The sequence below is a fragment of the Meleagris gallopavo genome, chromosome 1 (genome assembly GCF_000146605.3).
Source record: "Meleagris gallopavo isolate NT-WF06-2002-E0010 breed Aviagen turkey brand Nicholas breeding stock chromosome 1, Turkey_5.1, whole genome shotgun sequence".
In the NCBI taxonomy this organism is placed as follows: Eukaryota; Metazoa; Chordata; class Aves; order Galliformes; family Phasianidae; genus Meleagris; species Meleagris gallopavo.
The window spans coordinates 83,424,103-83,443,363 of record NC_015011.2 but is presented as its reverse complement, the minus strand read 5'-3'; the positions used below and the strand labels follow the sequence as shown (position 1 = coordinate 83,443,363).

Here is a 19,261-nt window from a genome sequence, read left to right as displayed (position 1 = left end):
AGTGCACCCAGAGGCCTCAGCTTTTCCCATGGAGGCAGAGCCCTGTGCCCAGTTTTGAGCTACCTATCAGGCTAGGGGAATGGCTAATGTAGTAAGAGATGTCAATAGAACTGGTTTAAGTTATCTCTTCCCACCAGCCAGCTGCACCAGCAGTAATCTCCATGATGCAAATTGGACATGGACTGACAGGGACAAGTAGACCCCTTTCCCCTCTCACTCCTTCAGTGCAGGAAAGCATCCTTTTCCTCCCAGATAGGGATGAGTCAGCACGGGGCAGGGCTGCTCATGGTTACAAGGCCATTCTCCTTGTCTGCTTCCTGAACCAGAGCTAATGCTAGAGTATTTCCTGCCCTCTCACAGGCACTCAGCAGCCCAGCCACTGCTGTCCTGGCAAGAAAACTTGTTCCCTGTCCTATGCACAAGTTGGCTCTCAATGTGTTTGCATGTCTCCTGGTAGCACAGGGGTAAGCACTCTTCCAAAACTCTCAGGTTGGAGACACCAAGAGTCATGAATTCCACCACACTTGGCCTCTTACATCAGTCACTATCCCACACACCTCCAAAGCATGATTTATGAAAGTGAAGAAAACCAACACATGAGGTGAGCAGCACAGGCAATAGGGCTCAGGCCTGGCATGGTAGACCAAGCCAAGCCACACCAGGCACAGGGCCACAGTGCCAAGATATATTTCCTCAAGTTTGCCCATCCAGCTGCTCTTGTAGCACACAGAGCATTAAGCACAAAGGCATCAAGCTCAGGCCAGGCAGAGATATACATGTAATATGTTTTTTACACACTCAGCTCACCCATTCCTGCAGTAGGGCAATCAGCCTCAGCACTGCTCCATCCTCAGCCCAACCTCCTCTTTCTGACGAGGTTGCATATCACACAGTCAGCAAAACCAGGCACTTCCAAACTGTTCTGTGAGGCCTTCTTGCCTGGTCAGCAGGAAAGGAGAGAAAGTAGAAGACAGACTTGGTCACCACTAGAGAGCAGATCATTGTGGTAGCAAGCTCTACAAAAGCAGACTGGTGATTCCTATCCTCCACCACACAGCCACAACCTTATCAAGGAACATACCAGAAGAGGTTGGTGGCACCACACAATGGGTACAGGAATGGTTCTGCTGGTTTACCCCAAGGCACCTCTGCTTGGAAAGAAGCTCCCAGCTGCACTGACAGACATAGCAGATTAACTTTATTTAGGAGAACATCCCAACACAGGCTTCCCCGTGGCTTCCTGATAAAGGATGTAATAACCAGGAACTGCACCAAGGGAGGTTCCCTGGGCTCACTGCAGTCTGCAAGATCCCTGCTGACCCAGTTGAAGGTCTGCAATGGCAGCTGTACAGCGCCACATGAAGAGAAGCTTTGGAAAATTGTGCATCCTGCTCCAAGATATTGCAGTGTTTCTACAGCTTATGTCAGGCAATGGATCCGTCTCAAAGGGACTTGGACACAACCTGGTGACCCAGGATGTTAGCAGTCAGGAAAGAGGAAGAACAAAGACAGACAGACAAAGGGGCAGACAGATAAAGGGAATACACTGTTTATGAAAAGAAAGGGGGTGGGGGGAGGGCTGGAAAAAGTATAACGTTCTGTGGGAGACAGTATCCCCACAGGAAGAAGTAGAGGCTTGTTTTAAGTGGGTTTATTTTTTTGTAACATTACAAGTATTTTTTTTTAAGGAATGATGTTTCACCTGTAAAACCAGAGTTCATTTTATCTCCACCCACACCTCATTAATCAACCTCAAAGCACATTTTTACAATAAAGAGATACAGTATTAGTTAAACTAATGACTTACTTTGGCAGAATCATTCCCTCGATCTTGCTGATGGCTTGGATTGAGCAGACGAGTCCTGAGAACAGGTCAGGTACAAACCAGATCCTTGAAGGGGGTTGGCACTGAGGGGACACCCTGGTCTCAGTCTCTATTGACAGCAATGACGAGGAGCACAACACAGACCATAAAGACATGACATAGCAAAGAAGTGCTTCTGGGTGTGCACACAGCACAACTGGAAATGTTCACTGGCCAACATTAGAGAAAGAAATGGTAGTGTCAGTGCAACTGCTGGACTCCACATTGAGAGGCGAGATGCAAAGCATGCCTGAGTAGATACTGCTGTATATATCAGCGAAGCCCTGCATGAAGGGTGGCAGGAGGTCGGCTGCAGGCTATGGCTGGCCCCCAGCATGGCTGAGATGCAGGGACGAGGGCTGCACAGGTCCTGGGGTCTGCGCACTGAGCACAGAAGCAGGCACTCAACCTTTTAGCAATGAGTTATGACCAGAGGAACTTGAAGAGGAGAGTAAGGCAGTAGGATGGATAAATGCTAGGTAAATCAGCAAGGTTTGGCTGTTTCTTCTCATAAAGAGTGGTGAGGCAGTGACACAGGCTGCCCAGGGAGGTGGTGGAGTCACCATCCCTGGAGGTATTCAAGAGTCGTGTTGATGAGGCACTGAGGGACATGGTCAATGGGCATGGCAGAGATGGGCTGATAGCTGGACTAGATGGTCTTCATGATCTTTTCCAACCTTAATGATTCTACGATTCTAGTTTTGACCACTGTTCCCTTCTTCACAGCCAATACTTTGATATGAGCAGGCACAAAAGTACATTGGTGGTGCTGCAAAATAGGATTTGCACAAAAGGGAAAATGGACAAGGGAGACAATAGCTCCAAAGGTGAGGCTGGGAAAGGATATGGGGCAGGGAGCAGCAATACAGAGCATGAGAGAGGGGGTGGTGTGACAAGGCAAAGCCTTAGATAGCAACAAATGTAGATAAGCGGGGTGGACAGGAGGAGAAATGGGCGTAATGAGCACCCAAGTGGAACCAGCAACGGACAGAGGTAAATAGCTCAAAGGCAACATGAGAGGCAGGACCTGCCCACATGAGAAAGGGCATGGCACTCCAAAGAGACTGAGCAAAAGATGGGAAAAAGCAAGTGCCATGGTTAGATGCGACTGAGTGCAACAAGAGAGCTCTTGGGAGCTACCCAGGAAAAGAGGCACCAAGGAGGTGACAGCAGCAGCCTTGAGTAGAAAAGCAAGTCTAAAGATGTAGTGTGGCAGCAAAAAGGAGGATAAAGCATTTCCAGCAAAGTGATCGGCACACAACAAAGCAAAACAAACAAACAAAAATACCACACTGGCAACATGAGAAGTAGGAGAGATGGAGGAAATTGGACAGGCAAAGGACATCAGAACATGCATGAAAGCAGAGAGGGAGAAGACAGAGCAAAATAAATCCACCAGTACCCTGCAGCCCTGAGAAATGCAGTAGGGTACAGGCTGCAGAGGAGAGAGTAGGGATGCAGTGAGACCAGAAATGCCCTCGGGAAAGGATGGGGATAAGACTCCATGATACTCTGCATAGCATCAACGCAGGGAGATGTGGAAAGCAGGGCAGGGAGAGATGAAGACCAAGCAAGCTGAAAGCAAAGCTAATGGCTTTAGCAAAGGTAAGGAGGAGTCTATACCAGTACGGGAGCAATAATTAAGAGGATGTGGCACTAAGATATGATGGCAAGTAATTAAAGGTTGGTAAGAGGCAGTAATTTAAGGCTAATAAGAGGCAGCAATTTATCAGGAGCCAACAAGAGTAAAGAGTCCAGGAGCAATAAATTCAACAATGGAGTAAAACTAAACAGGCAGAGCAAGAACCAGAGCCATCAGTGTGATAACAAGGACCACAGCACAGCAGCATGTAGACTGTACAGAAACCAAGCCAGAAGCTGATGGATGCCCCATGGGGCAGCCAGGCCTCCTCCCTCTCCTTATTCAAATCTCCTCATGTATGCCGGAAGGCCTTTTGGAAGAGTCAAGCAAACAGTCAGGGAAGACTCATCTGTTTGATGCATGCTCATCTTTGTGGCAGCGTCTAGACCAGGAGCTCTTCAGGGCAGAGGCTGTCACAAGATCTCAGCAGAATGTGGGGGCAGCGGGAGATTGCAAGGGTGGGCAGCACCTGAATAGAGGTGCGTGCTTCTTCCATAGAGGGCCACACTGCCTTTCCTAAAGTTCTTGCTGCATTTTTCTGGTAGTCTCCTCAAAAGCAAAAAGACTTTTTTTAAAAAAAAAGAAGAGTTTATTAGTAGTGCTCCTGCCCCATCCATGTTGACAGGGGATGGCTGTCAGTGACCCTGCAGCAAGTACCTCTTACTGACAAAGGGCACACTGGTGGCCCTTGTGGTCGGGACAACCAAATGGTTGTGCTGTGCCCCAGCACATCCTCACCCGCAGCAAGATGTGGAGCTGGTTAGTGCCCAGCCACCTCAGACAGGTTCCCCTCCAGCCCTCCCTGCCCAGGCTCTGCCCAAATATAGGGCTGAGGCCACCAGGCGTGGAAAGGCAGTGCTACCTCAAAATAAAGGGAAAAGTCCTGAGATGCTGATGTAGAGAGCGTGGGAAAGAGGCTAACGACATTCATGCTCATCAGGAGACAGATAAACCACTTTAGTAACAGAATTTCATTATGACAACTAAGGAAGAAGAAATAAAAGTTCTTTGTACTTTATTACAGACACAGCGAACAAAGGCATCTGCCTTTGCGCTACTGGTTCATGGGCAGGCTGCAGTCCTGGATGAGGGCTGGAAGCTTCTGAAGCACTTTGTGCCATGTTCCAAGCAGCACATCAGACCCTCACCATCATGACTCAGCCATCCCACTCCAGCTCAAATGTGCATGCAAACCACCTTTTCTAGGGTCTTCCTCCTCCTCGCTGGAGCAGAGAGAAGAGACAGCAATGTTTACGATCTCACATAGACTTACTCTACTTATGGGGAGAGACACAACCAAAAGGGAAACAGGGAGGACACGAGGGTCCTCATCAGCCATAACAGACATTCTTCATCTTTGTCAGGCATGGGAGAGTCTACGTTGGCGTTCATTCTCAGGACAGAAATCCATTAAAAAACCTGACTTTATTCCATGTGGAGCTTTGTTATTTTGCTACAGGTTTTTACTAGTGTATTCCATTTGCAAATTCAAGGGAATAGTATGGGAAAAGTTTCTATTTTTAACAAAAGAACTTAAAAACTTCTGAAGTAATGAAGTAATCCTGGATTAAAAGATTAATCTTCTTGAAAGAGTTTTGCTGCCTTATGCACTCCCACGCAATACATTTTACATACTTAGACTTTGCATGCATACATACATACAATTCTCTTACAGAGTACAAAAATAAATTGATCCATATTCTAAACTTACTCTACATATGCATTTTTCTTCTTCAGACATACGTGAGAAAGTTTGAAGAACTGTACCTGCCTGTGACTAGGGCCAGGGGCAAGGACAGAGATGGATAAAAGCGGCATACTCTAGGCAGTAAAGCATCCTCTCCTACTTGATAACTGTTAAAGACACTTATTTTATTTATTGTTTGTCTATCCTAAGTAGCAGTCCCCACCTCTTAGTGAGTCAATCGCATCCTGAGCTGAATCATGCCACCCCTGCCCTAATAGGAAGACTTACACTATACAGCTGTTGCAATATTCATAGCAATATTTTAAGCACATTTAAAAACTCCTATCAGCAAAACAAATGTTTATTTCTATTTGAATCATCTCCATTCTTTTCTAAGAAATACATCAATGACTAAAACCGTGTTCTGTGATCAGCTTTTTAAAACCATAGAAATATATATATAAGCTGGAAAAGATCTTTAAGATCATCAAGTCCAATCATCCACCTCACACCATTATCCCACCATTAAACCATGTCCTAGTGCCACATCCACCAATCTGTTAAATACCTCCTGGGACAGTGACTCACAGCTTCCCCAGGTAGCAGCCTATCCTCCCTTTCCATGAAGAAATTCTTCCTAATACCCAGTCCAAACCTCCTCCGGTGCAATAAACTGGAGGCCATTTCCTCACATCCTATCAGTTGCCACCTGAGAAAAGAGACTAATCCCCCACCTTGCTGCAGCCTCTTTCAGGCAGTTGTGGAGAGCGATAAGGTCTTCCCTGAGCATCCTCCTTTGCAGATTAAACAATCCCAGCTTCCTCAGCTTCTCCTCATGTCTTGTTTTCTAGTCCTTTCATCGGCTTTATTGCCTTTCTCTGCACACACTCAAGCAACTCAGTATCCTTCTTTAGTGAGATGTCCAAATATATTATTTCACCTTACATAAGAAAAAAGGCTTTCACAATTCCACCCCCAACATTCACAAAACGCAGCAACAAAAGACATGGATAAAGCTCAGAGTTCTCTGCAGTTGTTGCACACTACATTTGCTTCAGTCTGTTTTTTCCTGATCCAGGTCTCTTTTTATTCTTCCTGTTCTAGCTGCCTGGAGTTAACAAGATGAAATTCTTCTGGAAGAAGTTGCATCTCCCTCCTGAACTTTTGACCAGTGGCTGATCCAAACTGTCTGGCAGCCCCAGCCATGCAGAATCACACAGAATCACAGAATGGCCAGGGTTGGAAGGTACCTTAAGGATCGTGAAGTTCCAACACCCCTGCCACATGCAGGGCCACATTTAATACTCCACATTTAATACTAGATCGGGCTGCTCTGGGCCCCGCCCAACCTGGCCTCGAACACCTCCAGGGATGGGGCATCCACAACCTCTCTGGGCAGCCTGTTCCAGCACCTCACCACTCTCTCTGTAAAGAACTTCTCCCTGACATCCAACCTAAATCCTACCACTAGCAGGGTCTCTCAAATCGAGTGGAGAATTCACATTGGCACAACATGAACTAAACTTAAATTACTTATAAAAGATTGTGAACAACTGACAGATCAGTCATCGCTCACTGCAAATTTTGAAAGAGCAGGAAACTGCAGGAATAATTGCAAGCTTTCACTGCCTTTAGATGAGGTTCTTGTGGTTCTGTGAATATCTTCAGGCAAGCTTCTTCTCTCTACTTCTGGTTTCTTATCTAGGTGATAGGATAAATGTCTGGCTGCTCTTTGAAGCCACCTGGAAATCTACTGATGAATGGTAATAATAGCATGTTGCTATATCGATTGTTTTTCCTCCAGTTGCTCCAAAGATCTTCCTCAAGATGTATGCAGAGGGGCAGTCACTGGTGACGCCATTCTTACTCCTACATGCTACACCAAACTGCAACACAGTGCAAAGGACAAGCACTGTAAGCATCTCTTCTCTCAAAATCTTTCATTGCTGTTGACCTCACATATCCAATTCTTCTTACAAGAACCACAAATTTATTGGTGTCACTTGTTTTTGGTGGAATGAAAGTTGTTGAGAAAAGGCCTGTGGTTTGTCTGAGGATAATAACATGTACCTGCCAAGTTCAGCAAGATTTATTGGTTGTTTATGTAGTCCCACTCTTCTTGGCAATTGTATGGTAAGCCTGAGTTTGACATCTATGAATTGCAAACACTCTCCTGTCTCTCTTAGTCCAGGGCAGCTCTGGGCCTTTCCAGAAAGACCCCAAGAGACACATATGCAACAACTGAATGCCATCCCAAGGAGCCACAGACTGAGATGAAGCAAGCGCTGTCTCTTTCCAAATCTAAGTCAATAGAGAGAGCTCAGCACTGCCAATGAGATCTTTTAGCTGGGGCCTAAAAACCAATCTCAGACAGCATTTGGTATCATGAACTATACATACATGACTGGGACCACCTGAACAGGACTACAAACTTTCATTAAGGATATGTGAAAGCATCTCTGTATTGCACCCATGTAAACATTTCACCAAGACCCACTGTCAGTCCAAATCACAGCCTAGGCAAGTTTAAAGAAGCAATGAGCTTCCACTCTTAAATCAAAACCACTGCCTTCGTCATCCCTTGGGCTTTCTGACTAGCAGGGGAGGGTAGACATTTTACCAGAAACTAAGAGAAAAAACCACAAATGTGGTTGCTGCACTAACCAATCTATTTTCTAAAAACAGTTTAGATCAATTTTTCAGAGCTAAGAGGAAGGTTTACCAAGTAAAATCCAAAGAGTTACTGAGTCATCCTCTTAATCAGTTCTAAGAGCTGAAAATACACACTAAACAAACATGGACCCAGATATATCACCTTCCCCCCACAAAACCGAGATAGATGCCTAAAGGTGAAACAAATCTCCAAATCAAATCATTTGAAAAGAGATAACTTCACATAGCATCTCTACACTATTGTGGTTCCCAATTTCATCAGTGTCTTTCATCAGGTCTCGAATTTTTGCTAAGAGTGGGCTAATCTGTAAATAAACAAACAAAAATAAAACACTAAGATTCGACATGGGTCCACTAGTCAACAAGAGTGGGTAAATTGTGCTAGGAAACACAGCTGGCCACGTGAGCTTTGTCTACAGATCAGCATTTCCACATACCAAGGCTGGCTTCAAACTATTTCAATTAGGGGCTAGTTCTGCCTCCTTTAGAGGCAACAATATCAGTAAGTCCACCCCTTAAGCAAACTAAACCTTTCTCTTCTCAAATTAGCATATAATTTTCTGGAAAAAGTTCTAAGGTGCTAAGAGAGGCCTCTTCTCAAAGTGGAAGAACACAGCCAGGCAAGCCCTCACTCAGCCCTACAGATAAGGGGGAAGGGAGGCACGGCAGTTGTTAAAAGGCTCCCTGGCTAACAGGGGAGCCACTTGCCCTTCGGAAACCAAACACAGGTCATTCTCATCACTGGCAGCATCAGTCCTTGTCCTAATCACAAGAAGTAATAGGTAGCAGTGTCACAATGGTGGCTGATACTAACCGTCCCAATGTGAAGCCAGAGGTACAAGTCATCAGTACCTTGAACCAGCACCACTACTAAAGACTCAAGAGAAGTAGTAGATCAGGATGATAGGAGAACTTGCTTTGAATGCTCTAAGAGATTTGATCAATTTCTGTCAGATATTTAATTGCAAGAACCTGTTCTCAAGCTTCCGTTTTTAGGGCACTTGAATCATCTTACAGAGGAGAGCATTTACGTTTTTTAGAGAGGCGACCAGATAAGCAAACAGTCAGGCGAGAAGAACAAGCACTTCATCTTGCATCTTTGAAGTCTCTTCCACCACACCCAACCTCTCTAAGAATGCACTTCCTGGACATGTTTTCTTTTTCTGATAAAAATATAAAATGAGCAATGAATGTGGGAAATGTACTTTTTCCATCCCCAGAAGCAGAACACATTTCTTGTAAATCATGAATTGCCACCTTCCACAGTTCCAGCCAGATGAATAGTCCACAAAAATCAAAAAGCAGCTCCTTCCTGAGGTTTGGCTTACTTAGACAAACAAATCAGAAACATCCTGGGAACAAAGCTCTCTACCTCTTAAGATCCCTACTTAGACCAAAGCTAGTTTCTTTTGCCTCTATTGTATATAGAAACAAATGGCACGCCTGCATCCAAGTCAATAAAAGTGGTTCTGCACTTTTCCAGCACCACAGGTTTTCAGGTAAACACTACTGGCCTGCTAAATATTTAACATCACTTGCCTTTCAGTAAAAGAAAAAAAAAAAGGATCGTTTCAAATAACTATTCATGTCACATCAGGTACGTCAGAACTTCGCAATACTATAGGACAGATAAATGAGTCAGTTATACTTGAGGTGAGGAAGCTTTCTTGTGAAATTACCTACAGACCTCAATACAATGAATTAGACTGTGTGCAGATTAAATTTGTTCCAAACACTTCTGCCCCACCTCAGGATTTTTTTCAGTTTTATATATATATTTTTTTAATGTAGAGTGCCTTCAAGAATACTTACAAATCAACAGCACTAATATCACTGAAACAACAGCCCCCGCTTGTTAAAAGCCTCTCACCAACAGCACCTATTTTATACATAAGTACAGTGTACACACTCATGCTCTGCTACCCTCAGAAGCCCAAGGTGCTTCTATCCCTTTGTTAAATGACTCAGCCAACAACACCCAAAAATGAGTGCCAGGCAGGCAGATTGGGCTGATGTGAAGGACCAAATCTCATCAGCACTTTTTTCCTTTGTAATCATCTTTTATAAAGAACATGAAAATGCAGAAAGCTTGCAATTTGGCTCCTCACAGAAAAAAAAAAAAAAAAAAAAAAAGACAACTTCACTAGCAGTAATAGATGCATTCAGATGGCATCATATCCAATATAATCTCAGCCTATAGCCTAATAGAAATTCAATCCTATTTCCACTCTCCATCATCATTTCATACTCTTAACTACTATATAAAACACGGCCTCCTCTTTCTGCCATTTCTCAGCACAATAAGCTATTTTTAAGGCCTCCAGGGACCACTTTCTGCACATAGCAGGAGCAGACCAAATGATCTGCTGGCCCTCCCTTGAAGCACTCTGTTAACCACAGGATGAATTTCCCAGATTTTCCTCCCACAAAGGTGCAACTGGAAGCAACAGAGACAGGCTGAAGCTGAGAACCAACCACTAAGACCCTATCTGCAATGACTTGGACAGAGGATATAATCATCTACTCCAGCATCGTATCTGTTAGAAAAATCCCAGGAGAGATTTAAGAGCAGGGCAAGCTTGTACGATACTACAGAGCTTTATCAAGTACTTTCTCAGCACCCTTCAACACAGGGAGGACTGACACGGTTCATCTACTTACTAATCCTCGACAGAGGTTTGCCTTTTAAATATGTATACAGCCCTTCCATCTCAAATAATCACATCCTTTTGTCTGTTGTGCTCTTGATTCCTTCATTACTAGTGTTTGGCTTTTGTACAGTGGAACCCACACTGAGCAGCTAATCCCAGTGCAGTTTCTCTGGCTGGACAACAGCACAGGTCTGTGCTATCTGCTGTCAGTCACCGCTCCTGCAGCGGAAAAGTGCTCATGTACTCTGCTCTTCCCTGTAGGGAAGCTCTTCCACAGACCCACACCTCTTCCAATCCCAACACAGTCCTACCTGAGCAGACACCCAAACTGCATGCGACAGTGAGGTGGGGGCAAACAATGGGTTTATTCAATAGCACAGAAATGATCTAGTTCCCCTCAGTTCCTCTCCTACTGAAAGGGACTACATGGTTCATTTGCTTTCTGACTGCTGCTGTCTACCAGCTCAGTGCTCAGCCAGGACAGTCTGTCATAATAGTTCTCTTCTTGAAAGATCAGTTGGAATCAACTCAGAGCCCATCTTTGCACTTGTGAAGTGAGAACAGTCCTTCCCCAAGCGTATAACTTGTATGGACTTTCATCAGTGCTAAATTGACCGTACCTGAGCTGCCAGAATAGAAGGCAGGCAAGAAAAATAACAGGGAAAACATGAGATTTTTTACAGAATTGAAATTCTTTCATATAGGGACAATAAAAGAATAAAAGATCCTCCGTGAGAGAAAATTGTTCAGGTAACGATTTAGTCGCTAAGTTGTGCAAATTCTAACTCCTATTTGAGGCACAGCTACCAATACGCAGGCAACCACATGGTGCGTGACCCAAAACACGTTAGGATCACCCACAAAAAATAGCATGGAAAGTAAGCATGAGCAGTGAAGCAGAAGGGAGACTCCATCTCACATCTCACAGAAGGACCTTCACCAGTCTTGCAGTACTGCTGTGCTATATCAGTTTTATCTTAAGCTTGGTTTTGCCATCAGTATTCGTACCACAGACAGTAACCACCAAAATGTGTAATTAACATGTTTATTCAAACACAAGATACATTAAACCCTTCAAGAAACACATCACAGCTCAGCCTCAGCATATTAGATTTTCCCACTTAGCTTGCCTACAAGACATACTTTGCCACAACAGCACAATCAGACTAAATGGCTATGGCAGAGAATCGCGTGTGATGCGAGAACTGGATAAGAGCAAAGACCACTAGGAGAACATATTGCTGGAATTACAGCCCAGTGTGGATTGTTCTGAAATTGACGAGAGAAGGAAGCTTTCTCCAACAGAATACAAGTATAATTAGTACACATTTTGCATTAATATTTATAATTATTAAAAATAGAAAAACATTAGTTTCAACTGGCTCTCTACAATACCTATAAGGTAAAGCCATAAATGGACTAACTCTGCTTAGGTGAAAAATGCTAAATCTCTAGAACTGACTAGAGCCCAATTCAGCAGATAACTTAGGCATGTGCTCAAGTTCTACTGACACTAGTGGGGCTTACAAACATTTAAGTATCACAATGAACAAAGAGAGATTTCAACATGCATCAAGAGCTAAATACATGCTAATTATCTCCAGTGAATCAGGATCATAATCCTTAAAATATGACAAAGTTATATACACTATGTAAATCACAATATTTCTCCCTCAACCTACTGTCCAGACAAAAGAAAACGCCTCTGCTGGATACAAAACCACCCAATACTGTCCCCTGAACAAGCATGGCTCTCATGTTTTAACAGCTACAAAAGCACGAACACATCAGTGCTAGGGACAATTCATCTTAACCGTTCTTTTTGCCCCAGTATAGTATTAAAATTTCACATGTGATTTAAGAGTTCAAGATCAGCAAACTCATCTCTTCTTCAGCTCATTCCCAATCTACTGATAGATGCTCAGAACTATACAAGTGTACAACAATGCCAATGATTATATACAATCATGCACAGGATACTGGAAGGAAGCCACAAAGGTATATAAATAAAATTTCCATTTGAAAAAAAATATTTCTCTTACACTTAATACTAAAGTGTTATCACAAACAAAAAACTCTGCAGTGTTGTCACGTATCAGCCATCTCCAAACAAGACTGACTGTAGAATCATCCTTTTCCAGAAGTTAGCTTGTCATAGCTATGAAATCCAGGTATCCAGGCAAAGGTTCCACATACTTGGGAATGAAACATTCCCATTTGCTCAGAGGAATTTAACTGCTGGTTTGTTAGGTTTTTATGGCTTTTTTTTTGTTGTTTTTGTTTTTTCCCTAAACTTACATAACCCACTATATAATAGTGAACAAAATACTTTTGTTTCATAGAAACAACTAACATTTGCCAACACCAGGCAAATGGTCTATTTACAGATACAATAGGACTGCCTGACTGACAGTGAGTGTACGGTAACTCCAAGTAACATGGAGCTCAAAACAGGGACGCTCTCTGTTGAACTGTCTTCCCTTTTAGGATACGTCTTATCTAGACAAAAGAAAAAGACAAAACCATTAGCACATATCATCCTAAAGTGAACCAATCTAAAACAAACAAAAAAACCAACATTAGAGGTCCAACTCAACTCTTTACAAAGATAGATAATACATGACAAAAGGAAATGGTTTTAAGTTGAAGGAAGAAAGATTTAGGTTGGATGTCAGGGGGAAGTTCTTTACTATGAGAGTGGTGAGGTGCTGGAACAGGCTGCCCAGAGAGGTTGTGATGCCCTGTCCCTGGAGTGTTCAAGGCCAAGTTGGACGGGGCCCTGGGCAGCCTGGTCTAGTATTAAATGGGGAGGTTGGAGGCCCTGCTTGTGGGGAGGAAGGGAGAAGGTTGGAGCTTCATGATCCTTGATGTCCCTTCCAACCCAGGCCATTCTTTGATTCTGTGAACTCTGCATTCCTCATTTATCTGAGTCTAGCTTCCAAGTTCAGTTATATCAGAATGGATCCAATTTTACAAGATTTGAACCAACAGAATTACTCAGTTTATTAGCTTCTTAGCTCAAGAGCCATCTGTTTTGGTTACATATTTGTACAACTGCTATTTCTTCATCTGTTATTCAAGCCTAAGAATTGCCATTTTCCCTGCTTGTTGTAATTATTAACATGGCCTTACATCATACTGAGATCAACACATGAAAGGAGATGACCTCCCATATGCTGCACATTTATGAAGAAAATACTTCTAAATATTATTTTCATAGGAAAAAAGCTTCTGAGATGGGGAAGAAGCTTCAAATTAAATCTGTAGTTTCAAGTCTCTGCATATTCTTCCTGATTCTAACATTAAAGAAAATGTTAAAGAAAACACCAGCTGCAGGAACTTTTCTCTAGAAGTTACAAGAGCTCAAAACTTGGAATATTTTGAGAGAAATATAACTTCTGTGTTAGTGCAGGAGGACAGGGGCTAAGAGGTTGGGGATTTTTGGGGCGGGTTGTTTTATTTATTTATTTATTTATTTTACCTGTTCTCCTACAGGGCCATCAGGAACCAAGTGAACTGGCTGTTCATTTTCCAAATTTCTGGCACTTGGATCAGCTCCCTTTCGCATTAGCAGGCGAACTGCATCCAACTGACTCACCCGATACTGCAGGCTGGCAGCCACATGGAGTGCTGTGTTGCCATTGTAAGCCTGGAAAAGACAAATTAACACCGTGAAAAAAACAGCAAGGGGCATGAGTGGCAGCGACAGGTGTACACATCCTGGATTATATCTACCTACCTTTGCATTAACAAAAGAGAGGCAGTTGGGCAGCTCCAAGAAGAGACGAATGAGCTCCAGATTTGCTTCCTCTGCTGCCAAATGTAAAGCAGAGCGACCGCTCTTGCGATCCTACCAAAAAAAGGAAACAACGTTGAGCAATAGTACTCATTTCACTGAAGGTCTGTCTGGACAGGAAGCAGTACTTGACAACAATTTACAGTTCAAAAGCAGTATATCATCAGCACCCTATTACTACAACGCTCCAAACATATTCTTAAATTTAAGGCACAACCAATTCCAACTGGCATGGTATCATTCTTAATCCAGAAATTAGACCGTCACCTCCCTTTTCCCATGGTTCATTTGCATTGATAATACCTTGTTCTTAATAAATCCAACATTCTTATTCCACTTAGGTAAATTAAGCTGTAGGTTGCTTAGGAAGCTTTCAAATGAGTCTACTTCCTCCCTGTTAAGTGAGCTGAGATGCGGCATGGGAGAAAGGGGCATGATCTGCTTCCATGCCTTCTTTGGATCTGGCATTTTACACAAAAATTGTTCTACTTACTTTTGCTTCAACAGAAGCTCCCATTTGTATCAGAGTCTTGATGGTTTCAACCAGGCTCTTGTTTCTCAGCAGAAGTTCCTGAACCTCAGGGGAGTGAGGTGGTTGACAGTTTTGTAGTTCATGCAGCACAGCATTATGGGCCAGAACAGCACAGTGCAGGGCTGTCAAACCTTAACATGAGAAGTTCAACATTAATGAATGAATGTAATACAAAATTCTTGACTGGCTGTTTGCTTCTACATTTTTAAGTAAGAATGACTACTACTCCTGAATAGCTCAGGATTTGGGCTGCTAGTCACTCTAAGTGACAAGTCACATAAGGATCTCTGTTAAAATACTTCTTTAGAGAACATACTTCAGGAAGATCTGTCACACGGAAAATAGGTTCAATTAAAACAACTCTCTGGTGCTAGAGACACTGCATTCTGTATCCAGCAATATACCACTGGTACTCACATTTTAAACAATAGCCTATTATCATCTACCCTTTCCATGTCAAACACATCAATCACACATACGAGAGACCAGGGAAAGATCTCAACAGGCAGAGGCTAGCTGTGCCTTTATCTGACAGATATGCCAACTGTAATGCAATTTCAATTCTAATTGTGAATTTGAACCTGGCAAAGATATAATCCATTTTATTGCTCTTTTCCCAGGATAACATTCACATCAGCAGCTATAAAACCCTGTATCACCCAGTCAACTGTAAGTTATAAACCCCAAACTACTCACCGTCATAGTTCGTTGCCTCAAGGTCCACATATTGATTGCTTCCCATGGCTCCCTTTTGGATTGCCTACAAACGTGGGAACAGGTATGCATTTAGGTCTACCTAAACCACACACTGCTTCCTCAAGCTTGTATACAGTTCTCGCTGCAACAAAGTTGCATTCAAGAACAGTATTAAAGACTTAAGACTTACTTATTGTTTTCGTATACTACACTACCTAATCCCTCACTGGTGGGAATCTTACAGCAAGAGTCATCCTCACTTTAAACCGTTAATGTAGAGTCTAAGATAATATCAAAAAGGCTACACAGGAAAAAGATAAGGAGAAGTGCAGCATTTTTGTAGCCCTCCAAAACTGCTAATATCAAGTTAGAACTATGGATAGGGCAGAGCCATGTCTGCCTCATTCTCACCTGAAGGACCTGGGCATGCCCCTTCTCAGCACAAACATGCAATGGTGTTCTACCCCAGCAGTCTGTGGTGTTGACTTGAGCCCCCAGGCTAACCAAATCCTGCACAATGAGATGCTGGTTGGCAGCCACAGCAACCTGGAAAGCACTCTGCAAACATTGAGAAGAAAATTTCAACTATTAGTCATCTGATCTCTAACAGGAAAGAGCAACTAAAACAAATAAAAAGCCTAGCTACCCAGTATTATTTAAGCAGTGATTATGAATACCAGGAAGCCAGGACAAAAAGTCGAGTGTATAGTTTTACCAGCTCAAGGTGATCCCAAGAAGTATTAATAGCTCAAGGTTAATATTAGTATGCAGACTAAATCTCAGGGTTAATATTAAATAAGCATTTCACCACATTTTCCTCAGGGTCCAGACATCAGAGCACTCAGGTGCACAAAGCGGGTGGGAAGAGTTCGAGAACCTCACCTGGCCATTGTGCTCTTTAATATCCAACATATGCAGAGCAGCCATTTTCCTTGCAAGAACGTAGGAGAGAGCTCGTCGGCCCTGGGCAACAGCAATGTGAAGGAAGCTGCATAAAGAGGGGAAAACAGTTAGACAGCCACACAGATTGGGGCTCAAGTCACTACGCAATTCCAAACGTACACTGTGGGAACGGCTTTATACTGTCAGCTTCAGACTTCATCTGAGTGACTAAGATGGAAACTCAGGCACCTTCCTCCCAAGGCAATTTAAAGCATCTAAATTAGAATCTTTTTTCTCTCATTTTACCAGATAAAAATCTAGTAAGTACCTGACACGAGATGATACAGCTATCTTATCTACTAGATATGCTGCAACTGCATGCATCACAGCCCATCAGCAAGACCACAGCTGGTGAAACTACTGCACTCATGGCACAAGCACCACTAAGAAACAGCTTTCACTACGACTTAGTGGTCTGCCAAAACCTGAACAGAAGTACTCTCCAACGTTCTATTTCAGAAACAGTGAGATAAGGGCTACTCACGTGTCTCCATCTGAGTCTTTTGCTAGGAACTGGTCTTGAGAGATGTTAGCCAATTTGTTTTCCTCCTGCTCCACTTGCCACTGGAAAAACGACTTGCCCAACTGCGTTGTGCTTCTGGCAACACTTTGGGGTGGTAGAGAGACATTTAAAGTGGCCAAAGAGACACTGCGTTCAAGACTACTGCAGACATTATTTGGAGCCAGGCTGAAGTTCTGAGCGTGGGGGCTGACAGTAGCCTGCGGGTGGGCACTGGTCAAGGACTGAAGGGGAGCAGAGATGTTCTCCGAGCCTTCAGAATCGTTCAGGAGGGAGGAGAAACTTTGTGATGGGCAATACTGCAGTTCATGGCTCTCAAAGGCGTGCTGGTGGTAGCCTGGAGACTGGTCATTGGCAGAAAACGGCCTGTACTCCAGAGATGCATCCGAAGTGTAGTTCTGTGACAAATCCTGGTTCTGCGATGAAGGAAACTGGTAATGCTGAGGAGGATCAAGCATATTCTGGGAGGTATGATCTTGGAATGCTTGGTACTTCTGGGGTGGGGAGAAAGCCTGTGTTCCCGAACTGTCGTGGTACTGTTCTCCAGGTGAGTTGTGGCTGGAGACACCGTGCAACCAGCTAACCTGCACTGTGTTCAGGGAAACAGGGCTGGACTCGTTCTTAATGTTTATGATGTTCTGAAGCAGATCAGAACTGCTGTCATGCTTTGGTTCGTTTTTATGCGTCTCTTCCATGTTATCCATTGAAGTTGGGGTCTGGGGTGGCGTCTGTCAGAAAAAGAAGCAAAACAAGCCCCACGGAGTCAGAGGTATTGTTTTAGGAGATACTTTCCGATTACAAAGAAACAGGCATAGAAAAAATACTACTTCAAGCTTACCAGGAGGTGTGGATGAACATTAACTTGGCGTTTGAAAGGAGGTCCATCAGAAAGGAGCTCAGGAGCCTTTCTTTTGCCACCCTGACCTAGAACGCTCTTTAACTCTGCTAAAATAAACAAACATATCAATAAACAATTATTCTTACAATCTATTTTTAAAATATCATTGCAGAGTATTCAGAAATGTTCAGGTGTTTTTCTTACCTGTGTATGGTTCGTAGTTTACCAATCCTCCTTGTGCCTTTTGAGGGGGAAAAAAAAAAACCGAGAAAAACAGATTATTCAATCATTATAATGCTATTCCAGTGAAAATGAAACAAAACAAAAAGAAGCAGAGGTTTGCTTCTATAAACATAGAATACGTCTTAGAATAATCCTAGTACAGGACAGTCAAGCCTTAATTTAATTGTTTTCAATTGAGGTTAGAAAACATAAAGAGTTTTATGCAACTTAAATGAAAACTGCCTTTTTTCTTAAGGCTTTTTTAATTAGCTATTTGTTACAACACCACAGAACTCAAGAAAATGTAGCGAAAGACAACATTCCCCAGTGAGGTCTGAAGATTTTTCTTTTTTTTTTCTTTTTTTTTTTTTTTAATGTGAATTAGCCTGCTCATTTTCTCTGTCTCTAATGCTGTGAACTTTTCTATGCAAAAAGTTTCCAGTGGCAACACTTGTGTAAGAAACTCCAACACGTTATCAAAAGGCAGACTGTGAGGAAAAACTCTCTCTAAGCCTCTCAGCGTTTCTCACATCTTCCTATTTTCCAGACTGCGGTCTGTCTGCCTTTACACGGGAAGAATGCAATACGCTGCTATGTAATTCTGCTCAGAGAAGGCTCTCCGCTCCTAAAACGAATGTCCTCACATGAGCTAACAGGGCTTGTCTAAGCACAGAACATAAACCCATTTTTATCTGAATTCTCCTCAAAATGTTTTTTGAGGAGAATTCAGATAAAGATTATGTTTTTCGAGGAGGGCTCAGTGAGACGTTCAGGTGCCCCCCACCTGTCTTGCCCATCTCCTCCCAGCTCTCTTCTTCCACGGCGTGTATTGAAAAGGAAGAATTATGACTCCATCCCCATCAGATAACACCAGAAACTTTAACGCGTGCCTTCCTTCGCCAACCTCAATCATGGTTAAACCCCATTATGTCAGCCCTGAAAAACGCTCATTACCTTGCCTTCATCCGCAGCGGGGCCCGAGGACATCTGCTTGCTGCTCCTGAAGTGCAGCAGGAGCTCCTTCACCGAGTTCTTCACGCGGACCCCCTGGAACGGCCCTCTGTGCTGCTTTCCTCCCCCCATGTGCTGCTCTGCTGTCGAGAGAGCACACGGAAGACGGCGCTTAAGCCGCGGGGTCGGCATTCACAGAAGCAGACGAGCCCGTGGAAGGCACCCAAAGTCGCAGCCGAGAGCCTCA

General features: G+C 43.4%; 1 protein-coding gene across 2 annotated transcripts in view; it reads right to left on the bottom strand.

The window, feature by feature from the left end:
- The window catches only part of NFKBIZ (NFKB inhibitor zeta), a 50,686-nt gene extending 31,462 nt beyond the window's left edge, over positions 1-19,224 (bottom strand). The window contains exons 1-11 of one of the 2 annotated variants that reach the window (XM_010720468.3): positions 19,018-19,223; positions 18,046-18,082; positions 17,842-17,948; positions 16,968-17,731; positions 16,424-16,529; positions 15,953-16,099; positions 15,542-15,605; positions 14,807-14,976; positions 14,257-14,367; positions 13,999-14,166; positions 11,549-13,016 (exon numbers count right to left, since the gene is read on the bottom strand). In XM_010720468.3, coding sequence (XP_010718770.1) covers positions 12,963-13,016; positions 13,999-14,166; positions 14,257-14,367; positions 14,807-14,976; positions 15,542-15,605; positions 15,953-16,099; positions 16,424-16,529; positions 16,968-17,731; positions 17,842-17,948; positions 18,046-18,082; positions 19,018-19,206 — 1,917 coding nt within the window. In that variant the 5' untranslated portion in view covers positions 19,207-19,223 and the 3' untranslated portion in view covers positions 11,549-12,962. Of the gene's footprint in view, positions 1-11,548; positions 13,017-13,998; positions 14,167-14,256; positions 14,368-14,806; positions 14,977-15,541; positions 15,606-15,952; positions 16,100-16,423; positions 16,530-16,967; positions 17,732-17,841; positions 17,949-18,045; positions 18,083-19,017 lie in introns of those variants that run through there. The other variant, XM_010720479.3, reaches the window with a different exon arrangement.
- Positions 19,225-19,261: the final 37 nt, after the last annotated feature.